The 12,027-nt window shown below is 35.0% G+C and overlaps 1 protein-coding gene across 1 annotated transcript in view; it reads left to right on the top strand.

Annotated features, from left to right (window-relative positions):
* Positions 1 to 2,319: 2,319 nt before the first annotated feature.
* Positions 2,320 to 12,027, top strand: part of LOC142318111 (neurotrimin-like) — a 345,553-nt gene continuing 335,845 nt past the window's right edge. Inside the window, exon 1 of the mRNA XM_075354646.1 lies at positions 2,320 to 2,451. Coding sequence (XP_075210761.1) covers positions 2,382 to 2,451 — 70 coding nt within the window. The 5' untranslated portion in view covers positions 2,320 to 2,381. The remainder of the gene's footprint in view (positions 2,452 to 12,027) is intronic.

Raw genomic sequence — 12,027 nt, 5'->3', positions numbered from 1 at the left:
TACTGCAGTTAAGAAGAAGTCCAAAATTCAATTTTTTTTTTAATTTTGGGCTTTTTTGGACACTTTTAGTTCAGTCAGTTGTAATCAAAAGGGGAGGTGCACAACTAGATGTTACAATAGTCCTAAATCCAAAATCTCAACATTCTACAGCTAATCGTTTTTTGAGTTATGCGATGTACGTACAGACGTCGTGCCGAAACTAGTGAAAATGGATTTTTCCGTAGAAATCTGAAAACCGACATTTTACGCGATTACAATACCTCCTAGTACAAGTAAAAGTAACTTTTCAGATTTTTTACATACAGTTTATATGAAAAAATAAATCTTTAAGTGTTCTGATGTTCAGCAGTTCTCATAAGCGAATAATTTTCGCTGACGTGAATTGTAAACTAAAACTGCAACCTTATTATTTCTTCCAGTAAGTAGAATACATAGAAATAATGTGGGATAAGAAGAGCTAATATCTGTAATACATTTTACGACACAAAAGTTTGGCTTTTAGTTCAATCAGTTATTTTAAACTTTTCTAATTTCTTTCTTTTCTTTTACGAAAATGGGACCGATTTTCTTATACTAAAGTTAAGTTGTTATTGTAAATAATGACACATGGAATTGTCATACACTTATGAGTGTAATGTTTTGACATTTCTCGAGTAGATAATAGTAATCTCAGTTCGCGCTCCAGAAATGTTACATTAAAGATAAAAATATTTTATTTATAGTCGAAATTCTAAACAAAATACTTTACCAGATAAAGACACTGGAGAAAAACAAATATAGTTCGACAGCCTTTGCTGATATTAGTCAAGCGTTTGATAAAGAGGGTCTCGTTTTCGAAAATGCAATACCGCTTTTGATACAAATATTTTTTGATTACTAAATCTTAACGTGATCTTAACTGCTTCACAATGAGTTTAAAAAATGACCAGTAACTACCAAAATTAATTCATACTGGAGGGTCGCTGTAACACTACACAAGTCCATACTGTTTCATTACTGTAACAGTTCCATTTCTGTTTTCCTAAAAACATATCTTAGGTTCTAACTAATAAAACCTAATAAATAACTAGAAACTCTTTCCCAAATGGTAGTATTTATTCTCAAAGTTACCTCACATAGCGTCACAACACTTAAACAATTTACTCATTATATAAGATTTAAAAAAAAAGTGGCGAATAAAGTCAAACGAACAATAGAGTCGCACATTAACTTTATAATTAGAAATAGTCTCCATTATTTATAAACCTTAAACAATTTCCACAATCAGACAGGACTAAATATATTTTCCTACTTTAAGAACGACACAGTTAATCTAGAAGACGCGTGAATGAAAAGAAACGAGAACAGTCAAAAACATACATTTTATTAGGCGTAAAAAAATTAAATTATCACTGATTAAAATAGCTAATACCATTAAACAAAATAATCCTTAATCCTATTTGAAAATACGACATTCAACTATTTTCGTTCATCAAGTCGCAACATTTAAGTACTTCAGAGAAACCAGTAAAAAATTCTTCAAGTATTATAAACGTATCCTGGTATCTACCCGACACCGTAAAACAGAGACACAAAAACTCCCGCGTTACATGAATAAATTAAATACTTCAGCATCATATACGAAAGAAAACTAGAAGACCAGAAGAATTCAGAATATATACCTCCTTGAAAGCAGTGGACCACCTGATCTGATACACTAAAACAACGCATCCTACGGACTTATTTTAACAACTACACAACTCAACTCAATGACATATAAACAGTAGAGTACCAATGGTATATTTTCAACCAACATATGAAACGTCAACATATCCGTTTATTTCTTAACTTCCGTTATAAACTTGGAGATATATTACGAAGTTATCTTTTTTTTAATTTTCAAGTTATGTGATGGATTTTGTAAGATATTATTTTTACTAGAAATTTTAAATGAAAAAATTACTAAAGTGAAATAAAATTTCATTACTCTTCTCATTTTTCATTATTTATAAGTAGTTTTGATTTTTGTTCAAGCTATTTATAAACCTAACAATTATAAGGTTTATAAATAATGCTAATGCTAGGGTTTATTGCTGTTCTTAATAATAATGTAATAATTTTTTTTTGTTCGGTCAACAATTGTGGTGAAGGTAATAATTATTTAATATGCAAAGAAATTTACGTAACCTTTACAAGATACATATTATGTTTTATAATTACGTTATTGTTGTTGAATAATTCTGTATTTATTAAATACTTTTCATTAAAAACTTAATTTTGTATACTTTTTTTCCAGCGCACCTTTAAGCAAAGGTTGACGTTTTATCAGGAATGAAATGAATTGAAGACAAAATGAACCATTATTATTCATATCTTTATGGTAGAGTGCGATAATAAAAACAATGATTCACTACAGCTTCCGGCCACTACTTCTGATATTTACATTCTTTTCTGCAACTTTCACGGTGCAAGGTAATAAAACACTTAAAATACGACATTTAAATAATATTAAAGTAAAATTTTTATGTCGGTAACAACTATTTAACTGAATTTTAGACGTTGAAATATATAAAATCTCTTATACCTAAGATGAAAATGTTTGTTTTACCGGGCGAAATATTTCTAGAAAATATATTGAAAATTTTTATAGAAATTCACAGCATAATTAATTTTCAATTTATTCTTTAATATTAAGAAAAAATGAGATTATTGTTGTAACACGTGAAAATACTAATGATATACTAATATATTAAGTATTATGTTAAGTTTATGTATTTTTTATTGACGTTTGTTCTATTTTTAATAATTTGATTGTTTGTTTAAAATATCACCAGTTATGTCTTAGTACCATATACTTTAATAGAAGAATGAAAAGTGGTGTTATTCTTTTAAAGATTTTTTTGGACCTGAAATAATAAAATCGATGTAGCATTCCGCGCACGGTAATAATTTACCACCGCTTTCAATCAATTTTTAACTTTAACAGAGCTTATCGAGGATTTAACTAAATTTAGTAGAAGAAGTAAGCGAAGCCATTAATAAACTTTTCATCTAATCAGGATCAACGTACGTAAAGAAATTATGCTGTGATTACAACAGATAAATAGTTGTATATTGTTCATTGTTAGTTCTTATTATACAATTAGATTTTAATTTTGTACTTTTATTTTATTGACAAGTATTCTATTTTTTAACTGTTTTTAATAACCTCATAGTCTGTTTAAGATGTCATCAGTTATCATTTTAAAGGTGAAATGTCCGAAATAGAAAGTTAAATTAAAAGATTCTGTCGTATTTTGATTTAGAATTGAAAAACCCGTTTCGACAAGTTCTTCGTTGTAACTTATTAATCTTTTCTTTTTTTTTTGTCTTCAGTCATTTGACTGGTTTGATGCAGCTCTCCAAGATTCCCTATCTAGTGCTAGTCGTTTCATTTCAGTATACCCTCTACATCCTACATCCCTAACAATTTGTTTTACATATTCCAAACGTGGCCTGCCAACACAATTTTTCCCTTCTACCTGTCCTTCCAATATTAAAGCGACTATTCCAGGATGCCTTAGTATGTGGCCTATAAGTCTGTCCCTTCTTTTAACTACATTTTTCCAAATGCTTCTTTCTTCATCTATTTGCCGCAATACCTCTTCATTTGTCACTTTATCCACCCATCTGATTTTTAACATTCTCCTATAGCACCACCTTTCAAAAGCTTCAAATCTTTTCTTCTCAGATACTCCGATTGTCCAAGTTTCACTTCTTCCATATAAAGCGACACTCCAAACATATACTTTAAAAAATCTTTTCCTGACATTTAAATTAATTTTTGATGTAAACAAATTATATTTCTTACTGAAGGCTCGTTTAGCTTGTGCTATTCGGCATTTTATATCGCTCCTGCTTCGTCCATCTTTAGTAATTCTACTTCCCAAATAAAAAAATTCTTCTACCTCCATAATCTTTTTTCCTCCTATTTTCACATTCAGTGGTCCATCTTTGTTATTTCTACTACATTTCATTACTTTTGTTTTGTTCTTGTTTATTTTCTTGCGTAAGACTTCATCTATGCCGTTCATTGTTTCTTCTAAATCCTTTTTACTCTCGGCTAGAATTACTATATCATCAGCAAATCGTAGCATCTTTATCTTTTCACCTTGTTCTGTTACTCCGAATCTAAATTGTTCTTTAACATCATTAACTGCTAGTTCCATGTAAAGATTAAAAAGTAACGGAGATAGGGAACATCCTTGTCGGACTCCCTTTCTTATTACGGCTTCTTTCTTATGTTCTTCAATTGTTACAGTTGCTGTTTGGTTCCTGTACATGTCAGCAATTGTTCTTCTAACTCTGTATTTGAACCCTAATTTTTTTTAAATGCTGAACATTTTATTCCAGTCTACGTTATCGAATGCCTTTTCTAGGTCTATAAACGCCAAGTATGTCGGTTTGTTTTTCTTTAATCTTCTTTCTACTATTAATCTGAGGCCTAAAATTGGTTCCCTTGTCCCTATACTTTTCCTAAAACCAAATTGGTCTTCTCCTAACACTTCCTCCACTCTCCTCTCAATTCTTCTGTATAGAATTCTAGTTAAGATTTTTGATGCATGTTTAGTTAAACTAATTGTTCTGTATTCTTCATATTTATCTGCCCCTGCTTTCTTTGGTATCATTACTATAACACTTTTTTTGAAGTCTGACGGAAATTCCCCTTTTTCATAAATATTACACACCAGTTTGTATAATCTATCAATCCCTTCCTCACCTGCACTGCGCAGTAATTCTACAGGTATTCCGTCTATTCCAGGAGCCTTTCTGCCATTTAAATCTTTTAATGCTCTCTTAAATTCAGATCTCAGTATTGTTTCTCCCATTTCATCCTCCTCAACTTCCTCTTCTTCCTCTATAACACCATTTTCTAATTCATTTCCTCCGTATAACTCTTCAATATATTCCACCCATCTATCGACTTTACCTTTCGTATTATATATTGGTGTACCATCTTTGTTTAACACATTATTAGATTTTAATTTATGTACCACAAAATTTTCCTTAACTTTCCTGTATGCTCCGTCTATTTTACCAATGTTCATTTCTCTTTCCACTTCTGAACACTTTCCTTTAATCCACTCTTCTTTCGCCAGTTTGCACTTCCTGTTTATAGCATTTCTTAATTGCCGATAGTTCCTTTTACTTTCTTCATCAATAGCATTCTTATAATTTCTACGTTCATCCATCAGCTGCAATATATCGTCTGAAACCCAAGGTTTTCTACCAGTTCTCTTTATTCCGCCTAAGTTTGCTTGTGCTGATTAAAGAATTTCCTTTTTAACATTCTCCCATTATTCTTCTACATTTTCTACCTTATCTTTTCTACTCATACCTCTTGCGAGGTATTACCTCCTCAAAAATCTTCCATACCTCCTCTTCATCAAGCTTCTCTAAATTCCACCGATTCATCTGACACCTTTTCTTCAGGTTTTTAAACCCCAATCTACATTTCATTATCACCAAATTATGGTCGCTATCAATGTCTGCTCCAGGGTAAGTTTTGCAGTCAACGAGTTGATTTATAAATCTTTGCTTAACCATGATATAATCTATCTGATACCTTGCAGTATCGCCTGGCTTTTTCCAAGTGTATATTCTTCTATTATGATTTTTAAATTGGGTGTTGGCAATTACTAAATTATACTTCGTGCAAAACTCTATAAGTCGGTCCCCTCTTTCATTCCTTTTGCCCAGCCCGTATTCACTCACTATATTTCCTTCCTTGCCTTTTCCAATGCTTGCATTCCAATCTCCAACTATTATTAAATTTTCATCTCCTTTTACGTGTTTAATTGCTTCATCAATCTCTTCGTATACACATTCTACCTCATCATCATCATGGGCGCTTGTAGGCATATAGACGTTAACAATCGTTGTCGGTTTAGGTTTTGATTTTATCCTTATTACAATGACTCTATCGCTATGCGTCTTGAAGTACTCCACTCTCCTCCCTATCTTCTTGTTCATCACGAAACCTACTCCTGCCCGCCCATTATTTGACGCTGAGTTAATTATTCTAAAGTCACCTCTCCAAAAGTCGCCTTCTTCCCACCGAACCTCAATAATTCCTACTATATCCACGTTTACCCTATCCATTTCCCTTTTTAAATTTTCTACCCTACCAACCTTTTTTAAGCTTCTAACATTCCACGCTCCGACTCGTAGAATGTTATTTTTTACTTTTCTGGTGACCCCTTCCTTAGTAGTCCCCACCCGGAGATCCGAACGGGGGACTATTTTACCTCCGGAATATTTTACCAAGGAAGGCGCCTCCATTATTGCTTTTGAAAATGCAGAGCCACATTTTCTTGGAAAAAATACAGCTGTAGTTTTCCATTGCCTTCAGCTGCGCAGTACTCAGAGGACTGAGTGATGTTGATATGGCCGTTTAAGACATTGTGATTCACGCCCCTAACAACTACTGAAAGAGCTGCTGCCCTCTTTCAGGAATCATTCCTTAGTCTGGCTCTCAACAGATACCTCTCCGATATGGTTGCACCTTCGGTCCAGCTACTCTGTATCCCTGAGCACTCAAGCCCCCTCACCAACGGCAAGGTCTCATGATTCATAGAGGAGGCTTATTAATCTATATGTGTATATATATATATAATTTTTTTTTGTAAATACTTTTATTTATAGTCGCATAAATAATAAAAGTCGTTAGCGACTTATCAGTGTAATGTAACTGATCCGGTAAATGTTTGGTCTTGAACAAACTCAGGGCGACCATTCCTTAGACGTTTAGACTCATTTGGATAAAAAAACCATTTTAAACCCAGACTTGACAAATTTCACTGCTTCTATTGTCGTGTAGTGATATTTGAGCGATCTCAAGATAAAAATTTTGTTTTCAATTTTTTTGAACGAGAAAAAGAGATATTTTTTTAAAAAGATAGTCTCTTGTACAAAATGGAATTAAAGTTTAGCCAATACATTACTAAGAATACGCTAAAAAAAAAAAAATAAATAAAAACAAGAAAGAAAGAAATAGTTTTAAGTTTCATACAAAACTTTCATTCTCTTTTTCTGTTTAGCCTCCGGACCCACCGTAAGATATTACTTCAGAGGATGATATGTGAATGAAGTATAATCTTGTACAGTCTCAGGTTGTCTATTCCTGAGATGTATGGTTAATTGAAGCCCAACCACCAGAGAACACCGGTATCCTCGATCTAGTATTCAAGTCCGATTAAAAGCAACTACATTTATTATGATTTGAACCTAAGAACTTCGACTCCAAAATCAGCTGATTTACGACGACGAGTTTACCACTAGACCAACCCGGCGGGTTAATTTATATTTTAATTTCATTCTAATTTATGTACATATAATATATTCATATATTATTTTCTAAACATAAAAAATGAAGTATGTAACATATAAAAGTTTATTTACAAAAATATAATTTAAATATATAACGTCACGTAAATATTTTCATTCAGCACGAAGAATATAAAAAAAAAAAAAACATATTTGTAAACTAATATTTATGTTCTCGTAATTATGTAAGAAGAGTTTTAATAATAACTATTATTCACACTGTCGAAATATCTACTACAGTAAGTCTACTTATGAAATGAATACTTCTGCTTTAGGGAATACGTGTTATTTTAAATATGTCTGAACTGGAAAATTACTTTTTTTCTGATTTATCAATAAATTCCTATAATAGGGAATATTTTACCTGTAGAATGGATAATAACAACAAACATATAATCGTTAAAAAGATGCGGAAACATCTTGAAAAGCATGACAAAAATTTATAAAAAAAATGATGTATAACCCCGAAGGGTTAAACTATATTTAGGTGATCTTCAAGGACGAATTTAAAAATCTTTCATAGATACTGAAACTAGAATACCATCAAAATTTGTGAAATTCCGTAATGTCATTCGTTTATTTATTTTCATCATTTCCATCATAAAAACGATAATTAACAAATTTGCTTATGGTGTTGATTAAATAGAAATATATATTACCAAAACACGTAATACAAAAACCTTAAAGTGTGTATGCCTGCCCTTCTTAGATAACAATAATATTTATGTGTTATTAAAATTGTAATAAAATAATAAATAATATTTTTTCTTACAAAAAAATTTACAAACCCGTTCTTACTCTATTTACCTTATAGTTTGTAGTAATTATAGTAATAACCAGTCTTCGTTGTATACTGTATTTTAAAAATATATTGGATTTGAACAAAATATTTCAACTCGTCTGACAGCAGCCATGATGTTGCTAATTAAGTTTACCGGTATCTTTTTAACCTGTTTAATTTATCGATAGTAAGTTTATAAGTTGTAATTAGAAAAATAAAGAAAATACATGCGAAATATTCAGTCCTTAACCATTTTACAGAGTAATACAGGGTTTGTTTATCAACTGACGGAAGAGTTCATTACGCCAGTCTTCTACATTGAAACTATTTATAATTTAATAAATATCTCTTCTTAGGAGGAGCGGTAACTCCTCCTATTTTCAGTTTTCATACAGAAGGTTCCAAACTCAAATTCCACTGAGCCTTGACATTTTTCACCGGCTAAAATATTAAAAAGTTTCATTAATCTAAGCTCAAGTGATTAATCTAAAAGAGTTCCCTTTCGTGTATACCTCAATCTTGCATTCGTTTGTATTATTATCCTATTTTAAATAAAAAAAATCCCTTTCGGCACGCCGGAAGTCGGAGGTAGATTTTACCGGTGCTAAGTAGGGTATAAAAAATATTTCCACAATGGTTGGTGATATAAAAAGATTTTACATAGAGAAGTTTTAGGTCTTTATCCAAAGAATAGTAGGAACTTTAAACAAGTTCGATATTTTACTTAATAAGAAAGTTATAACAATATTTTGTTTTTTCAAAAAAGCCCACCCATTTCCAAGCCCACGGTTGTATTTTTACCTTTAACAAACACTACCAAAATTTTGGGTCCTTATATTTTATGTATCAATTTGAAAGTGATTGTAGCAAAATTTCGGCAGTTATCGTGTCCACAAAAAAGTGAAATATATATATATATATAAGCTTTTGAACTGACTTTAGTTTTGGAGATGTGTTGAAATTTTCCCAAAATCGAATCCATGGTACCCATTTCAGTATGTAGCTTTCTTATGAAATCACCTAACATGGGCTCCAAAACTATTCAATTCCATGGAATCCATATTTCTACGTTCCATTTGATACTGTTAGACGAGAATATATTTAAATTAGCCGAATAGACAGATTGTCTACATCAGTTCAAAACATAAATATTGAATCTACTATCGCGTTTAAAATTTGATCTTCGTTTTAAAATTAACGCAGTGTAGAGGCAGTGTTGAACTGTTAACTTATGTCTTAATTTCTTTTTCTCAATTTTATATAATATAAAAAATATATTTACAAAAGTATTTGTAGGCCACCGGGCTCGTCTAAATGTTCGTCGCAAATCAGTTGTATAACAGCTGATTTTTGAGATCCAAATTGAAAATCCTGGTAAAATTAGAGTTCCTTTTAAACGAAGAATTTGTGTACTATCGGTGGGTACCGGTGTACTTTGGGTTTTTTTATTGATCACATGAAAACGGGACCAATAAAAAATTTCAAGGCCCGGACTCGCCGTGGAAGCACATACGGTCCTAGGAGTGCCATTGCCTCTAACCTTCCGAGCGACCATGGCGGGGTACCACCCGGTCAGCCAGGACTAGGTCCTCTCAATTGCATGCCTCAAATCAGGGATCCCCTAACCGGGTCTCGGTCTTAATTTGCCTGTACCCCAAACAGCCTTTACCCCTGTTTGGGGTACTTTTTACCCCAAACAGGGGACCTCCGATCGGGACTCGGTCTTTACACTTTCCCTTCCTACTCACCCCAGGAGTTCCCGTTCACTCATCGGAAGTGCGACACCTCAGCATCGCACTCCTCATGAACGGGACTATCCAGCCACACCCTACGCTACCCCACTAGATACCATCATCTTCCTCTTCAACTTCCTCCATCGCCTTCCTTTTCAAAATGTTGCCCACCCTCCTACCAATTAGATTCCAGTTTCTAGGGCTATGCAACATTGCCTCTATCACATTATCCGGTTTTATGGCAGCAACAATAGCCAGCACTTCCCTCCTAGCCCTCTCCCCCCTAAAACAGTTAAACACACAGTTTCAACCGTATTGCATTGCCCACAACACCTACACTCCGGCGACCTCCTCCTTTTCCTATCACAGAGGAACTTATTAAAACAGCCATGGCCATATTGCATCAATTCATAGTTGACTTCACCATGTTTCCTGATCAGCCATGGCTTAATCTGGGGCATTAGCCTCCTCGTTCAGTTACCCACCTGACTCCTTCACCACTTGTGCTGCCACTTATCCAACATTTCCCCTTTCGCCTGACTCTTCGGTTTCCCTTCTGCTCTTTCCACCATTTCGGCGGCATCCCACCAATCACCAACGCCGCCTCGGTGTAGACTGTACGATACGCCCTAACTGCCCCAATAGCCAAGGGCCTCTGAAGGGTTAACAATTGGTTCCGGGCCTACTTCTTCTTTAACGCTCGTTTCCATGCCGGAACTGCATACATGACGACGGACCGAGACACCGATGCCAGTAGCCTCCTTTTCACCAAACTCGGTCCGCCAATCCTGCTCATTAGCCTACACCCCGGAGCCACTGTTCATTTACTTTTCTGTGCAGCCTTGACCACACATGAAGCTGAAAAGATCTCTTATTATCGAGCCAGGCTCCAAGGTACTTTTCCCTGGCTACCGGCACAATCTCCTACTACTCAACTTATTGGAGCTAACCACTTCCTTCCTGCCATAACCCACAACTTGAGTCTTCTCTAAGGCCAAAAGAAGAACTCTCTCCTCCAACCAGGCATGTAACATCCGCATGGCTTCATTGCCCTTCTTCACCAATTCATCCTCCGTTTTAGCCGATATAGCCAGAGGCAAATCATTGGCAAAACCGGTCGGGTACACGCCCTCCGGATAATCCAAGCGAAGCACCCCATCATAGGCTACATTCCACAATGTTGGCCTCAACACTGAAGCCTGGGGTACTCCGGCCTGCATCTCAATCTGAATCTGGGCCCCCTCAGCACAGCCCACCACCACTCGTCCACTTAAATAAGAGGCGTTGAATAAGGCGTTGCAAGTATGGACTGACCCCTCTTCTCTTAAGTTCACTCAGGATCAACCCGAATGGCATTGAGTTAAACGCATTATTCACATCCAACAACACCGCCGCCGGGATGGACCTGGTTCTCCACGTCCCAGACGCAGCTTCATCAACGATCTTCATGATTCTATTTATCGCTGCCGCAGTTGCATATCCCTTCCTGAATTCAAATTGGTTCGGATAAAACCCTCCCCTCGCTCAATCTCTTCTAAAAGCCTCATGATGATCATCCGCTCAGCAAGTTTCCCCATACAGCTGAGGAGGCACAGTGGTCTATAACCATTCCAGTCATCCACTTTCCTTCTTGCCTTCTTCAGTAATGCAGCTTTTTCAGTCTTCCAATCTCGCGGAAAAACACCATCCAATAAAACTTTATTGAACGCCGACAATACTTGTATCGGGAACTTCGTTGCTGTCACCGTCACAACCTCATCCGGAATATCATCCAAGCCCAAATTTTTCTCCTGCTCTTTTTCATTACAGCACAAAACAATTCCTCTTGTGTAAAAAGAGAAATTTCCACAGCCGCAATTTCCTCTACCACTTCCTGTTGCCTACTCGGAAACAATTTCATCAAACACATATGCATCATATCACTTGATAGCACCGGTAGCTTCCGTTCAAACTTTCCACTAACAATGCGAAAGGCATCTCTCCACATATCTTTATCTAACTGATCGCATAGAGCTCTCTCTTGCTATTCATTATCTCACCTTTATACCGCCTTCTCATTAACTTAAGTACTCTCTGTGCTTCCTCAATCTCCTCAGCCCTTCCCCTTTGATTAGCACGCTGTAATCTCCTACGAGCCCGTATGCACTTCAGCCTGGCCACAGCTACCTG

Source organism: Lycorma delicatula, chromosome 1 (genome assembly GCF_047948215.1).
Source record: "Lycorma delicatula isolate Av1 chromosome 1, ASM4794821v1, whole genome shotgun sequence".
Classification (NCBI taxonomy): Eukaryota; Metazoa; Arthropoda; class Insecta; order Hemiptera; family Fulgoridae; genus Lycorma; species Lycorma delicatula.
Note: the sequence above shows the minus strand (reverse complement) of the source record. Positions and strands in the feature narration are given on the sequence as shown.